General features: G+C 44.1%; 2 protein-coding genes across 2 annotated transcripts in view; one reads left to right on the top strand and one right to left on the bottom strand.

Annotated features, from left to right (window-relative positions):
- Positions 1–10,119, bottom strand: part of COL4A4 (collagen, type IV, alpha 4) — a 103,490-nt gene extending 93,371 nt beyond the window's left edge. The window contains exon 1 of the mRNA XM_012728371.1: positions 9,977–10,119. The gene's annotated coding sequence lies outside the window, so the exon portion shown is untranslated. The remainder of the gene's footprint in view (positions 1–9,976) is intronic.
- Positions 10,120–10,584: 465 nt separating this feature from the next.
- COL4A3 (collagen, type IV, alpha 3 (Goodpasture antigen)) overlaps positions 10,585–25,199 on the top strand; it is a 121,943-nt gene continuing 107,328 nt past the window's right edge. The window contains exon 1 of the mRNA XM_012728380.1: positions 10,585–10,662. Within this exon, the coding sequence (XP_012583834.1) occupies positions 10,591–10,662 (72 nt within the window). The 5' untranslated portion in view covers positions 10,585–10,590. The remainder of the gene's footprint in view (positions 10,663–25,199) is intronic.

Here is a 25,199-nt window from a genome sequence, read left to right as displayed (position 1 = left end):
TGCAAAGCTAATAAATGGCAGAACTGGGGTTGTTTTTACTCTAATATATGTCATTAATTTAGGGAAGATGACTATAAACTTCAGCAAAAGCCCTGTTCCTTTCAAGGACATGATTTTTTTGCTGATTGCTGTTCTCAGAGGGAGTGTTCTCTACAGAGTGCTCCATTAGGGTCCACGAGGGTCCCACCTTCAGTCCAGTTAGTGAAGGTGGACCATGTTTTCATCATCTGATCCCATCTCCCCAGGTTGGGGATAACAACCTGATTCAAAGGTGAGGCAAGAGTCAGGATTCTGGCTTGTGGGGTGGTCCTCTTAGAGAGGTGGTGTTAGGAACCAGGGCAGAAAGGGGGCTGAGGAAGGAAGCATCAAGCCAGAGGTTACAAGAGGCCATTGGACATTAAAGGCTGAGAAAACAAAGATCAAGTGCAAGCTTGAATTTAGACAGAACATTCATTTGCTAACTACAAAGGGCTGATTTTTAAGAGAAGAAAATGCCAAGAGAGAAAGACACATAGCCTCATAAGAAGCTGAAAATCTAGCCTGCCCCCCAGAACACCTCATGATGCAGCCTAATAGTCAGTTCCCTTTCCTGGAGCAAACCCACCGATGTGCCCCGGCTGACAGAAAGCACAGGCCCCACGTGCTGCTACAACAGGAGTTCCCTCGGCGGCCCCACCCCGAGAGGGAAACTGAACCCCAAGAGGGAGCTGAACCTTAGCACCATGGGCCTTTGACTTTCCCTTTGCACAACCCAAGTAAAGTGGACAGGTTCCTTACCAGTGTGTGTCAGCTCAGGAATTTTGTGCAGTATGTTCAGCACCTATAATTTCATTCTCTTCCTTGGCTCCTTTATGGACATTTTTGGGTGCCATTTGCCCTAGGACTTCCTATGGGGTCGCTGCCCAATATTTTCCAAATACCAGGTCTAGAAACAAGATCTAAGGCCTTCCAAACCATTGTGCCAGAGAAACAAAAAGCAAGGTATCAGAATCTTCTAGCCACAAAAATGTAGCAGAACTAGAATCTTTTCCTTTCCCAAGTAATACTGTCTTTGAGTTCTTTTTAATAATAATTGTTTTGTTCTCTCACTGAAATGATTTCCCATTCACTCCATGACCACATGTGCATTTCTTTTTGACTTTCCGACACTGACCTATCTGAGGACTCTCCAAGAATGCACTTCTTTAATGGTTTGGACACCTATTTGTCTGTACCTGTCTCTTTTCAAAATGGAATTCTTACAGGCTCATCTTTGGGAAATAAATGAACAAGGCCTCAAAGGTCAGGAAAACGCTCATAGGAAACTAATGATGTACTGGGGCCACCTCACTATCTGCCTTCTCTTTCCAAGCTTGGGTTTCCTTATAAAGAGATAACCTGCCCTCCCCCCACATACAAGATAGACACTCGCCCGTGCTCTTTCTGAGAACTCCGATCTTTGAGTTGACATGATCTGCACCCTTTCAAAGCCTTTGAGTTGGTATGAGTTTTTTAGCAAAAAGAGTCACTTTCATCCAACATCACAAGGTTGTTTGAAGCAGGTCATGACCATCTGTGTGGTCCACTAGCCATTGTGGCTAGAGCTTCATGTTCTCTGAGGAACAAAAGGATAAACTTGAAAATTATTCAAGTGAATTCTTAGTAATGAATCTGAGATGAATGTGTTGGGTTATGGCCAAGTCCGCCCCACCTCTCCTCCCCTCCAGGCTCAGCTGAATTGTTTGGGTGCCGCAGAGTCCTCAGCTGACCTTGGAGTTGAGTTTGTTCATCCGGGGCCAACTGACCCTACTTCAGCTAATCAGCCTCCTCCCCACATAGGCTTTGTTATCATTTTCCTCTTGAGGTCTTTCCCCAATATCAACAAAAAATGTGACAACAATTAGACAAATGTCCCCACTTGAGAACCACACGGATGTGATACATGTTCCAAAAATATACAAGTGATTTTGAAAACCGGATGAGGCCTTTATACCTCCAAGTTAAGAAGAACATTCTTGACTCAGAATGCTGTGTCTTTGGCCAGAAACTTTAATCCCCTGGTTTCTTATGGTCTATGGTTCTCCTTCCAGGAAGGGCTAGAGTGATTGAGTCAGAAGTCCCTGGACCTATCAGGTCTCTGGGAAATGCCCTTGACATTCTCTCTAGTAAGAACATCCCATGACCCCAAGGGCAGGGTCCACCACCTTTGACCGTCCTCCACAGAGACCTGCAGCCGCCATCACCCATGTTCTGTGCTCTCATGGTCAGGATGGAAGCAGGGCTCTGGGATTAGAAGACTTGTGCTCTGATATTGATCTCTTAGAGTAGTGTCCTTAACCCCTCTGACTCCTTGATTCCTCAGCATATAAAATTCATATTGAGAGAATGACATGAGTATAAATCACAGCCCAGCAAAGTTTGGCATGTGGTAGCAGCTCAGTAATCACTTTTTTCTGTCCTTCCTACTTCGTCATGGAGACAGCAAGAACCCCCTCCCCCATATATTGGAGAGGGGCTACAGGAGTGGGAACTGAGTCAAGCCAGAGGCAAGCCTTGATTTACGAAGGAAGAAACAGAAATAAGGTGTAACAGTTCCCCTGAAAGTTCCTGTTACACAGCAGGAGACAGAAATTAGGGAGGGGGCTGAATCCTTAGCGAGCGGAGAACAACACACAGAGGCTCAATTCTAGTCAGGACTGCAGTCAGTAGAAGCCAGCTCTGAGGGAGACTAGGGAAAGGTTGGTGTTTGTTTTTGTCGACCAGCACATCCTTTGCCGCAGCTGCTCATAATGACGCTGGTGCTGTGTCTTCCCCTCCTCCTTTTCCTCTAGTTCCTCCTTTTCTTCTTCTTCTTCCTTCCTCTTCCTCTCCTTCTCCGCATAACCACCCCACCATTACCACATCACCTTCACCATAAAAGTCCAGTGAGCAACATTTCCAGGGGGCACTCCTTGTCCATGAGCCAAGCTAAGGCCTTAACACAGAACTTCAGTCCTCACAGCAACTTATGAGGTAAGTGACATGATCTCTCCTTTTAGTAATCAGTCACAGAATAAGGCCTCATCTGGGATTCAAATCCCAACACTGTCCTTATTAACCACTAGACTACCATAATTTTAACCACAAGTTTCTCGAAAAATATAACCATAATTTTTAATGAATGAGTTTAGGGAATTCTGGAAAGAACATTAGCCTTCCATATCGTGGTGTCTGGGAGAGTCCATGCTAAATGCAATGTGGAGATACTCTGTTTCCTGTGAACCCCAGAAGACTAGGATTCCCCTGTGAAGTTCTTTTTAAAAAAAGATTTACTTATTTATGCATACAGAACTGGGGTACAGGCCAGAGGTGCAGGGGCCGTGAGAAGACTCACCAGAGACAGAGTGGGGAGCAGAACAGGCAGATCGACAAAGTACACAGCTGGGGGGAGCAGCGGGCGGGTCAGGAGCGGTCTGTCGCACCATGTGAGTCACCTCTGGGGTTGGGGATAGAACTCATACTGAAGCAGCCGCTGCTAGCTTGCAGTGCTGCGTCCTTAACCCAATGCGCCACCAAGGAGGGCCATGTGAAGTTCTTTATGCTTGGAATTTGAGTATATAGAAATTTCTCTTGGCAGTTGGAGCTCTTCAAGGAAGAACTCTAGAATATAGAATAAAGCATTTAAGGCAACTATGCAATAAAGGGGGACAAAATTCACTCAGATGTCCAGTGAACTTGAAGGTTAAAAGGAAGACTTGGGGAGGATGAGGATGCAGCCCGTTCCAAGAGAGGAGGAAAGGTTTGCCTTGATGGGTTTGGAGAGTTCCATTCATGTAAGTTTTGGACTTTTTCTAAGGAGCAGGTAAGTGCCCCTCACAAGGCTTATTCTTGTCTTCTGCCCAACCTGTCTTCCTTGCTTCTGGAAGGAGTTGGTTCCTAGAGACTCAGCCACTTTAGCAGGTCTCCCCCTAGAGACAAGACCTGGACTGTTCTAGAAATGGTTCTGCCATTTTGGAACCTAAGAATAGACACCAGGGCATACCTCAAACCTGATCTCCCCAATTATGCCACCCCATAATTAGCTACCAACCATAAAATAGGACAATTCTCTGTGGACTTCATATAGCAGTAAACAGCTGCACAAAACCATGGGAATGAGCTGTGTGTTGGATGAAGCTTCCTGTGGGCAGAGTGGCCAGCAAATGATACTTGATGTTTCACAAAACCATAAAATGTTCATTATTAAACTAAGATTGCTTCCCCACTGAAAAATGTCATGGTGAGATTTCCTTTGAAACTTAAGAATTAAAGTTAACAATCTAATAACAATAATTCGAATAACAAACATTTCAAACATAGGATACAAAATAAATGATACATAGAATCTTGGTCATATATAAAAATTATGAACAAAAAGTTTTTTTAGTTCAAATTCACTAAAATATCATAATATTTCAAATTTGAAGTGGTTTTCTTTTGGATTAGCATTCCTGGCACTAGCCAAAAGACATTTTTTTCTGGAATCACCCCCATGTATCTCCAATACAACATAAATACCCTTCAATTATTATTCATTCCAGAAGTATCTATCAACCTCCCATTGTATATTCCATGGTAGGCACTATGGATACAAAATTAAATTCAGCTTCTTTGAAGTAATTCAATAATACTTTTAAGCAGATAGGAAAAATTAAAGAAACATTCTATAACCATCAATAATGATGAGGAAAAGCATAACCAGAGCCAATAAAAACTTAAGATGTCACGCTAAAGAAAAGCAGCTAACAGTTGACCATTGACCTACATCTCAAAACACTGATAGCTGTACCAGGGAGAGGAGGGGCCACCCCTGGAGGAGACGGGAGGCAAATTCAAGTGGGTGAGGCCAGGAAGCCACACAGCAGATCTGGGAAATTAAGACATGGAAGAAGGAGACAAAAAAATGTATGAGAGCTGGTTTTGGACCACCCTAGTCTATATTAAGAAATGTGAACAGAGTTGTAAAGAGAAAGAAGAGCTCCCAGAAGCTCTTAAAAAAGCAGGTGACAGGGTGGATGTGGTAGGCATTCCTAGTGGTCAGTAAATAGTCCCAGCTCTGTCCAAGCATGGGGTAGCTCCCAGCCAGTCGTGAAATAAATCGTGGTCACTGACCACTTTGGCCAATGAAATGTGAGCTGAAGCAGCCTGAGCCAAGCCCAGGTGAGAACTCTTAGAAAAGTGCTTTCTTTGCCCATCTGCTTTCTCTCCCACTGAGACAGTCAGAGGACAGCTGAGTGGAAATTCCAGCAGGTTCCTGAATGATTCTAATAGTCCCCACTCACCCTCTCCTCCCAGCTCCCCGTGATGAGTTTGTAATGTAAGTGAAGAAAAAAACTCTTGTTGTCATTAGCCCTATAAATTTGGGGAGTGTAACTGCCCTTCACCATATCAGCCTGTCCTTTCTAATACAATGTGCAGCTTTATTAATCTGTTTTTTAAAGATCTATTTTATTTACGCATACAAGAGCTGGGGTAGGCCAGAGGTATGGGGGGATGGGGGGATGGACTGATTAAAGCACACTGCTGCGTGGAGCAGCTGGTGAGACAGGAGAGGTCTGCTGGGCCATGTGGGTCAGCTCCCTGGCTGGGGAGCTAACTCGTGCTGCAGTGACTGCTGAGAGCTTGACAGTGCGGAGACTTAACCCCTTGCTTCACCAAGGAGGCTCCACCACGTGCAGTTTTAAATGAAACTGGGACAATAACATAGTAGATGGATCTCAGAGTAGAGAATTTGCCAGGGATGCCCTGGAAGGCTACCGTAATCCACAGATGATAAGTGCAGGCACTAAAGCAGGAACCCTGGGCTTAGAAAAGCAGAGAAAGAATCTGGAAATGTAATGGCAAGAACAGACATGCGTTGGTAATGACACTGATGTTCTAAAAGGACATTCTATCTGTTTTAAAGGTGTTGAAAAGAGAAGGTTCTTGAAAGCAAAGAGATGACTGGGAGGAGAAATGAAGTAAAAAGATTAAAGAGGCGCTTGTCAGAGTGTATCTCATCCAGAAAAGAGGCATGTCCCTCTACAACAAAGATGATGGAAAGAAAATGGATTTTGGAAAAAAGTAGAGATGGTATGAATCCTTAGGGAATTTATCAAGGCATTCCATCCATTCACTCATTCACTCACACATAAACAACTTCATTCCATTAAAAACAGCATAGCATACCAAAAAAGCCCCACCCCAACTCAATTGCAGGGAAGAAACTACATGGAAACAGATCCAGACTGGGAGTATGGTTAAGGGAGCAAAAGTAACATCACATGGCTTGTTAAAAGAAACCCTCGATTTTGCTCAAAACCCTTAGCTGATTTCAGCAGTTGGAAGCAGAGTTCTATGTGTTTCTTTTTATCACATTTAAACACTCAACTGTGGAAAATCAACTCTCTTGACGCTGGGACAACTTTTCACAAATGAAGACTTCTGGCTCACTAGCAGCCCCTAGTGGCCACACTGAGCTTTCTACAGGAGGAAGTTGTGTCCCAAGTTGGGGAGGTGAGGAGTAGGAGGTTCTTTGGGCTTTTAGACTAGTCACTTCGCAAAGATTAACCCGTGGAAATCCCCTGGAGATCTTGGTGAGTTTGGGGTCTGAACCTGGGGGCTGGGCATGGCCAAGATCCAGCCTCTGTCTCCATCTCTCCAGGATGCCACAGCTGCTGTTCCCAGGGCTGTCAGGCACAAGGATCTATCACCAGCGTGGCCCACTGAGCTGAAGGGGTCTAGCCGGGGTGCTTGATCCTTGGCCCTTTACCACTCCTACCTAAAGCCCCACCTTCTTTTACTTGATGAAAATTATGCGATTTGGAATTAGATTCCAAGTATGTGATGACTTTGTGAAGATCCTGGACAAAGGACTTTTAATGCATTATCGGATTCCTACTACTTCTTGAGGAGGTACGAGGGTTGTGCCAGCTTTCCAAAAGGGAAGACCCCAGCCTAGAGAAGTTAGCCAGCACTAGGAAGTAGAAAAGGACTCGAAATCCAGAGCCTACCCTGGAGACCAAGGTCTTCGCCACTGCTTTCTCCTCCCTGTATTCACTGTAAGTTCCTTTCTGGCTCTGTGATGGCATCAGAAGTGACTTGCAGCTGTCTGCTGCTGCTCATTCCAAAACTGCTAACGTCTGGTCTTCTGTCCAAAGGACTTGGTTTTAGGAAACAGCAATGAGAATTCAAATTGAGAAGTCTTGGAAATCAGCAAAATGAAAGAGCACGCAACACCAGCACTTAGGGATATTCCCCAGGAAATAATGTCAGGTCATGTAAGATGACCACATGCCTTCAGAATCCTCGGGCACTGTCATTTCCCCAGCACAGACCCTGCTGTCCTGTCTACAAGAATGGCAAGAGAAGGCCCTCTAAGGTCTTAGTGGGGAGAAGCTCCCACATACCACACTGCAGCAGTGATGGTCTGGCACCCTAGTCAATGCAGCTGAAATATGCACAGAAAACAGTGACTTTCAGACTTGATTGGACATGGGAGTCTCAATTCTGATACCAGAATCCTCCCACTGAGCATCCGCTGTAAGCGGCTTGGGGTGGGCTGGGTGAAGATCTTCAGAGGCTCCTGTGGTGATGCCAATGCAAAGCTACAGTGAACAACCACTGACATAAAAAGAGCATTTTAACACTCTACAGTGAAATGGAGTGGGTGTGAATTCTTCATCTATTTGCTGTCAGGTTTCGCCTGCCTACCTAGCTAGAAAGGTCTAACAAGCTCAGGGACCTCATTTTTTTTTTCTTCCCAAAGATTTATTTATTTATGCTTACAAAACTAGGGAGCAGGCCAGAGATGTGGCGGGTGAAAGGATTCACCAGAAACTGAGTGGGGAGCAGAATACACAGATGTACTGAAGTACACTGCCGAGGGGAGCAGTGAAGGTCTGGTGTGCCATGTGGGCCAGCTCCCTCGCTGGAGATCAAACTCCTGTTGCAGTGGCTTTGGCTTCGAAGAGCTTCGCAGGGCTGTACTTTAACCTGTTGTGCCACCAGGGAGGGCCCAGGGACCTCATTCTAATTGCAAGTGTCACTCAGTGACTAGCCACATGTGACCCCTGGTGTTTTGAAGCTGCTACTGCAGATAGCAGCACTGCTCCCCAGCAGGGATCCCAACCTGGTCAGGGGTAAATCCAGGAGTCAACTTGGATGGGCGCAGCGCATCCATTAACCTTCCCTGAAAGCTTTGTATTTCCTTCAGTTATGCATAGACGCACGAAACCATAGCTCTAAGCCACTCTGGCAGCGCTTAAGACTTCCACCCACGGTATTCTCAAGTCACATGTCAGGTTGGGCGGTCGTCTCAAAAATCCATTTATAGTCATCACTGCTTTGCGATTACAGTGTCTCATAGATGCGCTGTTGGGGCTAGGTATTTAGTGCACTAATCACGGCGCAGGTAACTTATATAACTCAACAATAAAAAAACAAACAACCTAATTAATAAATGGGCAGCAGATCTGAACAGACAATTCAGCAAAGAGGACATCCTGAAGGCAAACAGATGCATGGAAAAATGTTCATCACCACTTTTAATAAGGGAGGTGCAGGTTAAAACTGCGATGAGGTAGCTCACACCTGTGTTAATGGCACATATTAAAAAACCAACAAGTCCTGGAGAGGATGCAGAGAAGGACCCTGTTACACCGCTGGTGGTGGCCATGTAAACTGGTCCTGGCACCACCACTAGGGGAGGGATGTGGACCAACACTGGAAATATAAAACTAGGGGCCACCCTGGGGGTACAAGAGAGTAGAGCGCAGCTCTGTGGGGCCATCTGCAGTCACTGCTGCATCAGTTCAATCCCCGGCAGGGGGCTGACCCACACCGCTCCCCTCAGCAGTGTATCTCAGTCCATCCGCCTGTTCTGCTCTGATGAATCCTCTCGTTGCCCCTGCACCTCTGGCCTGTACCCCAGTCTTTGTATGCAGAAATAAATAAATCTTTAAAAAGAAAGAAAGAAATCTAAACAAATAAAATCCTAAGAACTAAAACTCAAAAAAAAAAAAATAGATGCACCACCAATATGCTCTTAGAATACAAACAAAAAATCGCTCTCTGCTGTAGGTTTAGGCAGCGCTATTTCCAATCACTAGGTGTGGAGACGACCTGCGTGCCCGTGGGTGACAACAGGTAGGTGATCCACACGTGAAGTATTACTCAGCCCTGAGACAAAACAGCGCCAGCGGCCGCCGGGAACCCGAAGTTCAAGGGAAGGACGCAGGGCAAAGCGACTCAGCGTGACAGAGACAAAGTCTGGACATGAACCCGGTGGATGACGGGACAAGGAAAAATACTGGGGAAAAACAACTCAGTGCCATTAATAAATAGAGTTGGAATTAAGAGGGAGGCGGAGGAAGGCGGGAGCAAGATGATGCAGCAGGTTACTGTATCACGAAGCTCTTCTTGGGTAACTGTATTCAGGCACGACCCACCCTGCTGTTGTGCTTGTGTGTTAATAATAGTAGACAGATGGGGTCTATTGCGTCCCCGGCGTCATGTGGTTGGGACCCCAGAGACGGTCCCCACTAGCACTCTGAAAAGAGCACCCCACCTTCCCAGCCCCAAGGCCACCTCCATGAAGGGTGCTCTGGGGAGAGACACCCCGGGTAAAGTTGGCTCTCGGCTCCCCGTGCATTTCCGCAGATAAGATTTAGCTGAAAGGCCAGTTCAAGGCAGCGAAGAATAGGATGGGCTTTCTTTTCTCCTCAGCTGCCTCTTGCTCTTTGGCATTTCACAGTGCCCGGACTGCCAGGCTGGTAACTCGAGCCTCCAAATTAATCAAAACACACTGCGCGCAGTTCAAGCCCAAGCACACAAGGGCGCGAGCCAGACACCTCTCCTCTGGTGACCCCGGGGCCGCAGGCCGCAGCCCCGCCCGCCTCCCGGAGCGCGCCCCCTGGATGCAGCTTGCTCCCCGACCGCCTTCCCCGGCAGGTGCTCGGCGCCCGGGCGGCGCTGCCCAGGCTGGCGGGGGGCGCCTTACCTCCGGACTCGCCCACCCGCGCGGGCGCACATCGAGGCTGCGAGCCGCCACCCAGCGCCACTCGGCCCCTTCGCCGCGCCCCCACGGCGGGGTTTGGGGGCTGCAAGCTGCAGGGCGGGCGGAGAGGGACGCTGGAGCAGTCGCCGCCCGAGTGCCCATGCCCCGCGCGCCTCCTGCTTAATTAATCTGGGCGCCGCGGCTGGCCACTCCCTCTACTCCGCTCCGCCGCCTCCCAGCGCACACACCCAAACCCCCCCTGCGACCCACAGCCTCCCGCCCCGCCTGCGCCAGGTCTTGGGGGCATCGCCGCCTTAGCCTCCTCTCCTGGGCCCGCGCCCCCACCCGTCACCCCTCTCACCCCCAGGCGCACGGCTTTCTTTCCTCCTGGGGCGATGCCCGGGTCGGAGGGACGCCGCCTGGTGAGTTGGGGGGCGGGGGCCGAGGGCGGGATCTCAGCCACCTCGCTGGTCTATACGGCTGGCTATAAAACCGCCCCCCCAGAGGGTAGGCAAGGCCAACACCTCCACCGGTCCCCCCCTCCAGCGCGGCGCCCGCGAACCCGCGGATTGAGAGCCCGCTACACCCGGCGCGCCCGGCTCCAGCCAGCGCTCACCATGAGCGCCCGCGCTGCGCTCCTGCCGCCTCTCCTGCTGCTGCTTCTGGCTGCCGCGGCCGCGGAGGGCAAGGTGAGTGCCAGGACGCGCGACCCCTCCCCGGTGCCCTGGGACCCTCCTGTCCAGACCCGGACTGTCTGCGCCTGGGGCCTGTCTGATGTCTGCCGGCTCCGTGCAGGAGACAAGCAAGTAAGGACTTCCAGGGAGAGAGTGAACCCGGCGTCGAAGGGGACTGGTCCCATTTCCCAGCATCCAGGTGGGGGGGGGGGTAGGGGGAGGTAGATGATAGAGATAGGCAGGCAGGCAGACACATAACTAGGTATAGAGTGGGTGGGTAGGAGGGTAAGTAGGTAGGTAACAAATAGATAAGCAGGAGAGACAGAATGGTTCTGAGGAATGAATATTTGGGGACAGATACAGACAGGCGGTGGCACCTTGGTGAATCAGAGCAGGCAGGTGGCCTGGCGGACAGGGAAGGCTGACAGGAGTGCACACCTGTGCCACAGCCCCAGCCCTGCCACCCAGCCTGGTCACTCTGAACTCTGACCCCTCTAGACTGGGTTTCCTCCTTGTCAAAACTTGCCTTTCAGTGTTCCTGTGCATTCTTGGGGAAAGCAAATGCCATCACTGAAAACTTAATAGCACCTTAGATAATAGCACCTTGGATAAATTAAACAATCTGTTGCTTCGAGTTCTAGGTGGAATCAGAGGGATCCTGGGTTCATCCTGGGGTCCATCAAATCCCATATTTCTTGCTCCTTATCATTCCAGGTAAATTGGATGTTGTCAGCCCTGTTACCATGCCTCCAATTGCCTTGCTTGATTTTAATCAGGAAAAATGAAATTTATGTTTTCATATGCCTTTTCACACTGAAAAGTTCATTTGGAGTGCTGATATAGTTTAAATTTCATTTCATGAGAAGATTTTTAGAACCTATGGCCACGTGTAATGTAAGCACTTCCATTTAAACTTCAAATGAAGTCTTACAGGTGGAGCTAAAATATGCTTTAATTACCTCCACACCTCCTCTCTCCTGTCTAAACAAAAGCATCCACTGTCTCCTCAGACACCTTCGTGTTTTTTTGCATACACATATGGACCCACAAGAAACTTGTGGGATTTTAAAAAACATAATTGTTAATATGCTGTACAAATCCTTTTGCACCTACAGATCTGTGGATGTCACTATTTAAGACAGATGTACCTCTTTTTGCCCAGTGGCACAGTTTTCCACATAAGAGTCTGTCCAAGTGAATGAAGCTAGATCCCTCATGGTTTACACATGGATTATTTAGTGTTGTTGTTTTTTATTATTATTATTTACATTCTCAAGGATATTGTCATTTTTATAGTCTCTTCAAATGGTCAACTGTTACAAAAATACATTTTGCTTATACAGGTAGCTCAGCACTCTGGGCATGATGGGTAATATTTGTCCAGGAGTACAGACTGTATGCTGGCTTTGAGCTAAGAACGAATAAACTCAACAAGCAAAATACCTAGGGAACCTCTAATTAAACCATTTTTCAGTTATAATGTGTTACTCCTCTAATACTTTTTACATGCATTTCTGTCTTGAGTTTGACCAAATCTTGATGACTTATTGCTGGTGTTATGTCTACCTGTAGCAGTAGTAGTAGTAGTATTTGTTAAAAGCATTCAAAAGTGTCACTTCCATTATGCCTGCAGAATTATATTATAGCATTATTAGAAACTATGAAGTAGTTCTTCATTTTGTAGAGAAATAAAGTCACAATAACTTAAGTAATAATAGTCATTTAACAGATTAACTGTGACCTTGGGGAGAAACTTGATCCCTCTTTGACTTGGTTACCCCTGTAAAATGAGTAAATTGAAACCCTCATTGAGGCCAGCACTGAATTGAAACTCTTAGTGAGGTGAGGAGATAAGTGATGCCTTGGGGTAGCAGACAGTTCAACCAATTGATATTCTAGAATTGAGGCCTGGGGATGCCAGAATCTCTGCTTGTGTTTTTTTAGAGAGAAAAAAACTCTTTTCCATTAACAAATCTCTCAAATTCTACATGTAAGCAAATAAACAGGTGAACACAGGTCCAAATCATGTATAAGCGACAGTTAAATTCAGCTTCTGGGACATTGCACTTATCATCTTTGTGTTGCACTAGTGAAGGACATATTTTGCTTTAAATTTTGGTAACTTTAACAGTTCTCAAAACAGAGCAATAGCAGTGTTGATGCACATTCCAAGTTCAGACAGGGTGGAACTGTCCACCCACACAATTTGTTCTGAGGACTCAGACTGAAATCCGTCTGGTACTCCACTGCAGGCTCAGGCATCTGTTTCCACGTCTGGTTGTTTAGTGTAACCCCCAGGTTTTATGGCTGTTCCAAAACATCAGCTTGAGACTGGGAGTCACGTCCCTGCTGCCACCCACAGAGGTGGAACTGTAGAGAGTGCACACTCACATCTGGCAAAGGTGAGGTTGATGATTTCAGATACCATGCTTTATCCTTCCTCCTTTTTTTTTGACCTTAAAATTCCAGACAGAGAAAAAAATATGGCAAGTGAATATCAGGAACTGAAGAACAGCTGCATTTAAGGAGTATGCTTTCCAAACTTATCTCATTTTGAAATAAAAAAAAAATTAAGTTGAGATAAGGAATATTCCAAACAAAAAGTAATGGAACAGTTATCACTTTTTGATAAGCTTTGACTTGATGGCCTCAGAGTGGTCCCTTTAGGAAAAACAAGATGTCTACAAAGCCATACACACACTCACCATCCCAGAAGACTTGTGTCTATGCATGTTTGCTATAAGTATGTGTAATTACATAAAAATATAAATATTACTGTTCTGTGGTCTTTCAAATGTAATAAATGGCTCCATATTATGTATACCTTTTGGAGCTGGTGTCACTGAATTATGTTTTGGGGTTTTATCCATGTTTGTGCATATAGCTGTCTTTCATTTATATGCAGCTCTGACAGCTGTGGCTCAAACTATTTTTCTAACCCTCTAGGCACAGTAAGTTTACTTCTGTTTTCATTTTACAAAATTGCAGTAACATCTTTGGATGATGACTAGATTTTGAATTGCTAAGTGGAAATCAAAAGTTTCCCAGAGAAATCATATTTTAAATGTTATTTAGGGCTGTGATGAACTACACAAAGGTTATATTATCAATGCACTGGAGTAGCTGTCTTCCTACATCCTCAGCAAAACCTGGTGTTCTCGAGGTTAATGGATGTGAAGTAGTATCTTGTTTTGATTTGCGAGGTTGTGAATCTTTTCATGTATTAATGGGCATTTGTATTCCCCTCAATGAATTGTGAGAACAAATGTTTGACTGTTGTGACCTTTGATTTTTTGCTGCTAGTGAACTAGTAATTACATGTATATTTGGATACTGCAAGTTTGTAATTTAAACGTGCAACAGATATTTCATTTCAGGGTTTGGTTTATGTTTCCTTTAGCTCCTGAATGTATAGCTTTTTCTCACCATAACCTGAAACATTCATGTTTTCTTTGATATTTTACATTCTGCACCCTATTAAAGAAAGGCTTTCTTTCCCGAGATTTATAAAGTGATCCTCTATTTTTAAATATTTTAAAATATTTTACAGTTCGGGTATTTTAAAATATTTTTAATATTTTACAGTTCAGCTGTTTTATTTCTAAAACTTTTAATCCTGGAGCTGTTTTCTCCTTTTTGAATATGACTCCATCCTCTTCCATGCAGACACAATTTATCCCAACAGTACTAAATAGTTAATTCTTTCATTGTCACATATGCAAACATGTGCAGCAAACATATCTAGGCCAGTTTGTATGCATATATATTAATATGTCTATTTATATGGACTTTAATTTCTTACAATGTTTTACTGTTTCTTCAATTTCTAAGTATTTGATGTTTTTAGTATTAATGTATTTTTTTAATTTGGTAGTATATATTTTAAAGATATAGTAAAGCATAGTTGAATTTAATATTATGACTTTAATAAAATGATTTTTACAAGTTCAACTACATATAAAACTTCAAAATTTCCCCCCAAATACTGCTTTGGCTCCATCACATAAATTTCTTTTTTAAGATTTATCTATTTATAAATACAGAACTGGTTTAAAGGCCAGAGGTACGGGGGGTGAAAGGACTCACCAGAATCAAAGTGGGGAGTAGAAGAGGCGGACGAAGCCACACTGCTGATGGGAGCAGCGGGCAAGACAGGAGAGGTCTGCTGAGTTGTGTGGGTCACGCCCCTGGCCAGGGATTGAACTCACACCACAGTGGCTGTGATAGCCTCACAATGCTGTGCTTTAACCTGTTGCACCCTGGGGAGGGTCCGCCATCACATACATTTTAATAACATTGTATTCAAACATCCTTTCTAATTGAGTTATTTGTCCCAGGGGTTAGCCAAATGTTTGCATTTTGATTTCCAAACACAGATTTGTCTAGTCTTTTTTTGTTGTTACTAAATTGTGGAGATGATATTCTGACTTCAAAAGTTTCTGTGGTTTTTTCAATAGGCTCTACATTTTTTATCATGATAATATAATCAGAATGTATACAGTTGTTGTTTTTTTTAACTCCCATTTAGTGGCTATTTAATCCAAGATTTGACATTTCTCTCAATTTTGAAAATTCTCAGACATTCTGTTTTTATATTTCCCCTTCCCCACTCTCTATATTCCTGGCATTTTGAGACTGTATACTGGACTTTCTCTCTTTTTTTTTTTCCCAGTCCTGCTAGCTTCATGTACTGGATGTCATTTATGTAATACCACTCAGAACCCATTGTCCTCAATTTGCTCCTAGACTGCGGACATGTGCTCTCCTGAGCTGTCAGTCTGATCGTGGACTTTGTCTCAGCACAGCTTGGTAGAGTGTGAATACCTGGGGGGGAGGGGCAAATCTTTGACCTGTGGGATAGCTCAGTAGAGACATTCTTCTGTCTTTCCCCTGTACCATCTTGACATGCAGAGGCCCGCACAATCCACGAGACAATCATTCACTGTTGTGATAGAATCTTGGTCTCAGGTGCACTGCTCTTTAATAGATTAGACTTTTTTCTTCATTCATGCTGCATCTGTGAATGTATTCTTAAGTGCTTCTTCCACTTTCAACTCTTAACTGCTGTTTGTAATTTTTTTAAAGATTTATTTATTTATGCATACAGAACTGGGTATAGGCCAGAGGTGCAGGGGCGGTGAGAGGCTTCACCAGAGACGGGGAGGGGGTAGGGTAGAACAGGCAGATGGAGGAAGTACACTGCTGAGGGGAGCAGTGGGCGGGCCAGGAGAGGGCTGTCGCACCATGTGGGTCACCTCCAGGGAGGGGATCGAACTCATGCTGAAGTGGCTTTCGCTTCTTAGTGCTGTGCTTTAACCTGCTACGCCACCAGGGAGGGCCCTGCTGTTTGTAATTTTTAATCTACTATGATTTCCAATAATGATAATGAACTCTGGGATCATTCATACAAGTTATAATCCCAAATCTATTACCTACCAGCTTTAAAATATTTAGAGTCAGCTCCCTTATCTTAAAAATAACAGACCCACCTGTGGATTTTCTCAGGATTAAATGACCTGGTACAAATAACATATTTACCTTGCCTGTCACATGGTAGCTGTTCATTGAATGCCAACTATGATTGCAGTCATTCATTTAATTTTGATTTCAGTGGCAATTATTTCTAAAGTTCTATTTGGAGTCCTAGTTTATTTGATATTTGGAGGTTTTTAAAAATAGATTTCTTCCCCTTTTTTGCCTTTAATCATTCTACAAGACTTATTTCATATTATCTCTTTGATTCTTCTGTTGTTTCAGTGTCTGGGAATCTATCTAGTTTCTTCTGCCAATGGGGCCTCACCCTTGGGGGTTGGGGAGAGTAAACACCACTGTCATTACAGCATGCTTCACCCACCTCAGCACATTGCTCAGAGTGGAGCTGTCCAGCCCTGGGTGGGGTTTCCGGGGAAGGAGTGGGTATGGGAGGGACGAGAAAATCATCTGTAGTTTCCTGGGGATTTTCCCCCAGTAAATGGACTTACGTAATAGTGATTTGAGAGGAGGAAACCCCAAACACATGTGCTCCCCTGGTTTCAGGGTCATCCACCACCTCCCAGCCCTCGCCTTCTGTCTCCTGTCTCCAGACATGCTGCAGTCCTGTTGCAAGAGGTGAAGGTCAAGGCCAACAACAGCCAAGCCACAGCTTCCCTCTCTGCTCAGACTGAGGGTCTTCCTGCGTGAGAGTTTCTCTGGGGTTACGCTGGCTGGCTTGCTTTCAGGCACTGAGGAAACCGCTAAGTGAAGGAAATTGGTCTTTTCATTTCCCTTGTAATTTTTGCTCTCTTATTCAGTGCGCGAGAATGTGGTAATGATGCATAAGGTTAGCGATGTGAAATATCACCTGATGGCATCCTTGCAGCTGTCAGTGTCTGAGTCTGACATTGTCTCGTCTGTGACAGCGATGCGTGCCTCCCTCCCTGGGATTTGACCAAATGCAAACTGCTGCCTTCAGTCCAAAATCTTCCATCCACCTTAGACATATTTTCTGAGATCAGAGAACACATACCATGCAAATCATCTTTGTTCTGCAAAGTTTATGTGTGACCTCAGCCAAAACAGACTTTCATTTGTTTTGCTATTTTCTGTTTGAAAAATAAGGAAGCCAGGATTCTATCAGCTCTTTAACAGAAAGGTATTTTCTACAGCAGCCCAACTTGTATAAGCAGAAGTTCTGAATTTGTCTTACCAGGTGTAATTGATACCTCTTACCTTCTAGAAGTGTCTGTGTTGACCTTTCCATTCTTCCTGGAGTTCCTTCCATAATTGCCACTTAAAGCCTCGGGCTACAAATTAATTTTCTAGCCAAGACTTTGGTTAGGAATTATACTGACTTTATATTTTTTATATTTTATAAAATATAAAAAATATTTTATAAAGTCAGTTATATTGACTTTTAATTTTCTATTTTACACGCTTTTCTAAGTTCAGATAAATAAGCTCCTAGGTTTATGCTATCCAACAGAAATATAATATGAGTTGTAACAAGGAACTATGCACATAATTGACCAGTAACCTCATTAAAAAGTAAAAGAGGGCCCTCCCTGGCGGCACAGCGGGTTAAAGCACAGCACTAAGAAGCTAAAGCCGCTTCAGCATGAGTTTAATTCCCCAGCCCTGAGGTGACCCACATGGCGCGGCAGGCCTCTCCTGACCTGCCCGCTGCTCCCCTCAGCAGTGTACTTCTTCAGTCTGCGGGTTCTGCTCCCTGCTCTGTCTCTGGTAGATCTTCTCACCACCCCTGCACCTCTGGCATGTACCCCAGTTCTGTATGCATAAATAAATAAATCTTTAAAAAAATAATAAAAAAGAGCCCTCCCTGGTGGCGCAGCGGGTTAAAGCACAGCACTAAGAAGCTAAAGCCGCTTCAGCATGAGTTTAATTCCCCAGCCCTGAGGTGACCCACATGGCGCGGCAGGCCTCTCCTGACCTGCCCGCTGCTCCCCTCAGCAGTGTACTTTGTTCATCTGCCTGTTCTGCGCTCCGCTCTCTCTCTGGTGAATCCTCTCACCTTTCGCATCTCTGGCCTGTACCCCAGTTCTGTATGAATAAATAAATAAATCTTTAAAAATAAATAAATAAATAAAAATAAAAAGAAACATAGAATTTACCTTAACATACTGTATTTATCCCAATACATTCATAATAGTATCATTTCGACTGATAGGCACTACTGAAAACATTAATAGATGTCTTACACTTTTTTTTAATATTAAGTGTTCAAGATCTGATGTGTATTTTGCTTCTCAATTAGGACTAACTTATTCCAGGGTCTAGGGCCACATGTGGCCAACATCCTGCATTGCAGATGCATAGGGTACAGCCCATGGGTCCTACCTCTGGATAAGTTCATTTTGTTCAGCTACCATAAGGCATAAATGTGCGAAAATGATGACCTTTAATTCAACACAAGAAATCAGCAAGAGTTATATCCAAGTAGCTGTACATCTCTTTCTCCAAAAAAATATAATAGTCTGGTGATCCTCTCACTGCCCCTGCACCTCTGGCCTGTACCCAAGTTCTGTATGCATAAATAAATAAATCTTAAAAAGAAAAAAAAACAGTAAGTTTTAGGAAAGGCAGCAGAATACAGGGTAATGGGACCTGTATAAGTTGATGTGAGTGAGGAAAGCATTCTTTGGCTCCTGTTGACATGCCTTCATCTTCTCGGTCTTTTGGGGATTGGTCTGAATTGGTCCAAGGGGAGATGCAGGACAGGATAGTGAATTGGAGCCAACAGACCCTTGACCCCATCTGCATGGGGCCAAGGAGCAAGGAAGCCCAGGTAAGGACCGGGAGACAGCAGTGCTCCTCCCCAAAGGGTGAGCAGCTCCAGCCACCAACACCTGCTTGGGGGGTGGGATGTCTCTCCAGCCCACCCCCACTTCCCCAGGGGGACCTGCATCTTAACCACAGGGGATGTCTAGGCAAAATGCTATCTGAGAACTGAGCCAGCTTTGACGAGGATACCGGAGGGTCCTTCAAAGAGCACTGGGTGTGGAGGGATGGCCCGGGGCCACCAAGAAGAACATGGCGTGACTGATGTCAAGGTCTCTGGCTGACACCAAGACCACTGGCTGTGCTTTGCTTGGGACCTGCCTAGGTGAGGGGGGAAGTTCCGCTCGATGCTTTCATCTTGGGTTCTGGTGCTTTGGAAGAGAAAAAGAGAGGAAGTGGGGAGAACCAGTCCAGTCTGCCTGTTCTCTGAGGAAACACAATTGACTTGACAGTCATTTCTATGTGTTCCCAGAGGAAGCTTAGAAACTCAGCTCCCATAATATCAGACAGTCCACAATGTCACATGCCACACAGGATAACAGAGATTTTAGGTGTGGGTGCATGTGTCTGTGCAAGTGACTACGTACACACCCATATATTTTAAATGTGTTTGATGTTCCTGGCATTTGGTAATATTACGGTGTGATAATGGTTTAAAAAGAAGTGTGCCCTTAGAGCTATTCAAAATGACGCCATATGAAAATCATTTAATTTTTTTGATGGTGGTTTTGGGGTAAGTTCAGAATTTTCCATTTTTAATACTGAAATTGACGTTTGCTAATTAGATTAGCTCTTCCAATTGGTTTCTTAGAGAAGTGATTCCATTGTTTAAAAATGAGTCAAGAGTATTTAGAAACTCGAGAGATTGGTCATCATGTAGACAAAACAGTCCATCACTGGACATTTTTCCCATCGTGAAAAGGCTCTACCAGTGGAAAGCTGAGACATCTGCAATATTTCCCCTTGGAATCAAGGGACAAAATGTGTCTGAAAAGACCGATGGCAACAAGGCATTTAATATTAATTTTCTTTGTTTAATCAAATGGTAGGGTAATTGCACTGCCTGCATGGGACACTGTGAAAGCTGAAGCACACTCCTGCTGACTCTTAAAAAAAAAGTTGCATGTATTGGAAAATGCTTAAAAATAGAAAAATAATAGCTTTTCCTAGTCCTATTGCCCAGAGATGATTACTGCTAACATTTGTGCTTGTTCTTTTCCAGACTTTATTTTTCTTTCTTCACCTAACAAAAGACTGGTGAAAATTTTCCGTGTCATTAATTATTCCAGATATCACCTTAACTTGTCTGGAGAGGACATCATCATAGCCATAAATTAATGACATTACCACATTCTGCTGCATGTTTTGGTTATTTCCAGCTGTCTAGAAATGTTACATCAGAGCTCCTCAAGATAAACATGAACTACAAACATATTATAAATAATTTCTTAGCAACAGATTTTGTGCATTTCTGAGAGTTAGATGGATGGCATTATGACAGTCCTGCTTTGCAGATGTGAGTCTGACTGGGCCACTCCTTACGTTAGGGGAGTAAATGGGCATAGAATTGGGAGGTCTGGTCATTAGAGACCTTTAGTAGGATTCTTTTTTATCAAAAACGTTCCAAGTTAAAAACAAAAAAAGATTATCCGATGTCAGTTTGTTCATCACTTAAGTAACTGAGCAATATTTGACAGAAAAGTGATTTTAAAAATGTTTTGCTTATCAACAGCTTAAGTGCTGACTGACAGAAGGTTATATTAGGAAGACGTCGTCTACCATATGTGAAATTCTGTTCAGCCATAAGGAAAGATGAAATGTTACTATTTACAGCAAAATGGAAGGAGCTCGAGGGAACTGCATGTCACAAAGCAAGTTAGAATGACAAATGTTGGGTGTTTACATACACAGTAAAATTAAAGCAAGGAATGGGGGTGAAATGACAAAGCAAATTAACAAAAACAATTGAACACTAGTTTCTAAGGTTATGAGGGCTCCCGCATAAAGGGTCAAAAAGCTGTAAGGGATGGTAGTGGGAAAATATTTTAAATATCAAACATGAACCATAGATGACAATTTTATTCTTTTCCAAATAGAACATCCATGAAATGCTTCTATTTGCTGGAGTTTATTATTTGTGCAGTCTGCGAGAAGTGAAATCCATTTAATACTGCTTCCCCGATGAACTTGAAGGCAGGTGTCCTGTCTTTCTTTTTTTCTTTAAGATTTATTTATCTATGCTTATAGAAATGGGGTACAGGACAGAAGTGTTGTGGGTAAGAGCATTCACCAGAGACAGAGTGGGGAGCAGAACAGGCAGATGGACGAAGTACACTGCTGAGGGGAGCAGCGGGCGGGTCAGGAGAGGTCTGCTGCGCCCTGTGGATCCTCCCTGGCCGGGGATCGAACTCTTGCTGCAGTGGCTTTGGAGAACTTCATAATGCGGTGCTTTAACCCATTGTGCCTCCTGGAAAGCCCAGGTGTCCTGTCTTATCCATCTGTGGCTTTCTGCTCTTGACATTGCATTTGGTATTGCTGGTCCTTGATGAATGTTTATGGAATTGGTTTAATATTTTATTAAACACTAAAACCAAAGAGTCAATAAAGAATTAGTGGAGTCTTTAGACCCTTGAAATAAGAACTCTTGCAGGTGAGAAATTGGCTGCTTCACTCATTCATTGAAGTAGAGGCTGGGAACAAAGGTCCATAAAACCAAGATAGTCCTCTCTGTGTGCACTTTGGATAAGTGTGCAGCCAGTACCAACATGGAAATGATGGAGAAAGTGGTAATTTGACTACTTTCAGTAGCTTAACAACAACTGGTCTCTAAGGACAAGAACTTAAAACTGGTGGAACCAGTCCAGAAAACACATGTACAGTTTCCAGGAGGGACCTTCACCTTCCTCCCACCTTTGTTCCAAGAGAGCCCTGGTCTGAGCATCAGGCTCCAATGTTCACCAACAGCCTAGAGTCTCCTCACTTTGCCATGTTAGGCCAGAGAAGATACTACCATCCTTTCCAGAAAGTGATAAGAGCCAAGAGTCAGATATAGCTGAACTCTCGGGAGATAAGCTTCCTGCCAACGGAGAGCCAGGCTACATGCCCGTTGATGCCAACACTCCATGGTTGCTGTCGATGAGGTGGAGAAGCCCCACAGACTTCACAGAGGGGGACACTCAAGGGCCCCTCTGGCCTGGCTAAGCATCCCTAGCTCCAGAAGGGCAACTGCAGAGAGGCACATGTCTCTGTCCCCCTAGAGAGAAGATGAGACACTCCCTCATCTTTTGCCAGAAGAAACAAATGGTTGTAACAGTTTGGGACAAGTCACTTGCCCCTTTCCAGAATTAGTATGATTGGACACAGTTTGCACTCCATGAAGTGTGTACCAAATGCCAAGTAGTATTAAGACAGATAATGTCAATATCAGCAAAGCAATAATCCAAATCCATTTCTTATACTCATTTAATTCTGTTATTTTTGACCTACTATCAACTTCCCTGGAATGTAGTAAGGAGTTTCTTATTTTCGCAAATATTATTCAGTGCATTCTTTGCTGCTGGTATTTTCTAATAAGATTGCTGGGAAAACTCAGCCCTGGTGGCTCCTCCCTGGCCACAGTCCCTGTGAAAGAATGAGCAGTCTATTTACCTTCCACCCCCTCAGGTAAATACTGACACTAAAACTCACTCAAAGATTTAATCACTTTTTGGTGCCTTTCCAAATATCTTAGCTAAAATGCCTGCTAATTATAGAGATAAGCTGGGGCATCATTTACTATTAATCACTTGTTCCTTTCTTACATTTAATATATAGGCTCAGTGGTATTTATTTATTTATTTTTGCGTAGAAGAACTGGGGTACAGGCCATAGGTGCGAGGAGTAGGGAGATGAGAGGATTCACCAGAGACAGAGTGGGGAGCAGAACAGGCAGACTGCAATCCACTGCTGAGGGGAGCAGCAGGGAGACAGGAGTGGTCTGCTGTGCCATGTGGGTCACTCCCTGCCCGAGGATGGAACCCAGGCCTTAGCAGTGACAGTGCTGAGACCTAACCCTGAGGCCACCAGGGAGGCCCCTCAGTGTCATGTATTTAAAAGAGAGTCCAGGTAACCTGCTTGGGAATCCGCCTCCCTGAACTTCTGTGCATTATCAGCAGCCACAGGGTGGGGAGAATGCATCTCTTCCTTGTAGATTCCCAATCGATGCAGTGTCCAGCAACCCCTACCCCGGAAATACCCGTACTATCTGTGAAGCAGGGGAAATTTCAAAATGAATCTGCTGCAATTAATTATTAGACTGAGCCAAAATATGTGCTACATCAATGTTAATCTTTCTGTCCTACCTACCAATAAAAGTACTATTTGCCTGTAGGTAGGTAAGTTTTGTTTTTTTTTAAAGATTTATTTATTTATTCATACAGAACTGGGGTACAGACCAGAGATGCGGAGGGTGAGAGGATTCACCAGAGACAGAGTGGGGAGCAGAACAGGCAGATCGACCGAAGTACACTGCTGAGGGGAGCAGCGGGCAGGCCAGGAGAGGTCTGCCTCACCTTGTGGATCTCCTCCGGGGCAGGCGGAATCGAACTCATGCGGAAGTGGCTTAAGCTTCGTAGTGCAGTGCTTTAACCAGCTGCGCCACCAGGGAGGGCCCGTAGGTAGGTAAGTTTAAAAACAAAACCGCTCCTAATATAAGAATTGGGGTGGTTGGGGGGTGGATGCTCACTGATGGAGCAAGGAGTTAAAATCAGCACTCTCAAGCTGTCTCCAGCCACTGCACCACTAGTTCAATGCCCAGCCAGGGAGCTGACCCACATGGCGCAGCAGACCTCTCCTGACCCGCCCACTGCTCCCCTCAGCAGTGTATTTCGTCAATCTGCTTGTTCTGCTCCCCACTCTGTCTCTGGTGAATCCTTACCACCCCTGCACCTCTGGCCACAAACTCAGTTCTTGTATGCATACATAAATAAAAATAAATCTTAAAAAGAAGAACCAAGGGGTATATATGTCAGACCCCTGTTATATTATATAAAATTGGGTCATATGTCATTTTGTAGCCTGCTTTTTTTTAATGTTATATTGCATAGCTGTTATTTTCTCTTATTAAATATCTTTTAGAAATGCATGATACCATTCCATCATGCTTATATACCATCATTTAACCTAAAATTGAATATTGTTAAAAAAAGTTATCATGAATCCTTACCTATGTCTCTTTCTATAATAGATTCCTATAGAATTAGCAATAGTTTATTTATGGTGTATTTTTTTTCTTTTTTCTACTACAAGTTCTAGTTGTCAAATAGACACAACTTTAATACTGATTAGCAAAACAAAAACAAAATCACATCCTGCCACATCAACAAATATAACTAATTACTATATATAAATATATATTCATTCTACCCTTTAAAATATAATTCAAAACACGACTTAGTATATAATGGGAGTCAAGAGTCTAAATATTTAACTATTTCTCATTTCCCTGTAATGTCCATAAGGACATGTCATTTCCCACTGACCCCAGACCTCTCAACTTTGCCCAAAACAAACCAAAAGAATAGCTGGAATAGTACCAGAATTTTCTTAGCCCATAGGTCTGCTGATGAGGCACACAGCTTTCTGACCACACATAAAATTTGGGGGTTATGTGTTTTTCCCTTACTTCAGACCTGGAATCACCCTGGCGGCAAATAGATCGAAAGACTGGCTCATCAGCTTCCCTTCTGAGAGCCCGCCACCTTTCTTCTGAGCTAAATGCAGGACCAGATCAGTGCACAGACCCCCGTGATCCAGCCTGTCAGATAGCCCATTGGCTTAGATCATTCTAGGCATTTGGTAGAGTATTCCTAACCAGTGACCATTTCTAATTAATGTTTCAAGAAACAAGTTTCTCTATGAAACTCCCCCAGCCATCCACCTCTTCTCTCTTGGGTCACTCTTGTTATATTTCGGCAGGTGACAATTGGGCCTAGAATCTATTAGTCTTTTTTATAGGTTTTTTGAAGGCCAATCTGACAAATCAGGACTAAATTGATTTCCTTGGATCAGACTGAGCAGTGACTTCAAGAGCATTGTAGTGCATGTGATCTCAGAAGTAGATTATACAATGACTACATTGAAACCCCAAAAGCAAATATAACACAATAAATAAAAAGAAATAATGAACAAACCTAGACATCACCAATTTTGTTAAAATGTATATTTGACCTGCAGTAATTGAAACAAAATTCCCATCAGACCCCTTTTTAATCATCACATATCATCTCAAAAATTTTTTA

The sequence above is a fragment of the Condylura cristata genome, unplaced genomic scaffold (genome assembly GCF_000260355.1).
Source record: "Condylura cristata isolate star-nosed mole 26May11 unplaced genomic scaffold, ConCri1.0 scaffold00002, whole genome shotgun sequence".
In the NCBI taxonomy this organism is placed as follows: Eukaryota; Metazoa; Chordata; class Mammalia; order Eulipotyphla; family Talpidae; genus Condylura; species Condylura cristata.
This window is presented reverse-complemented; position numbering and strand designations above follow the sequence as displayed.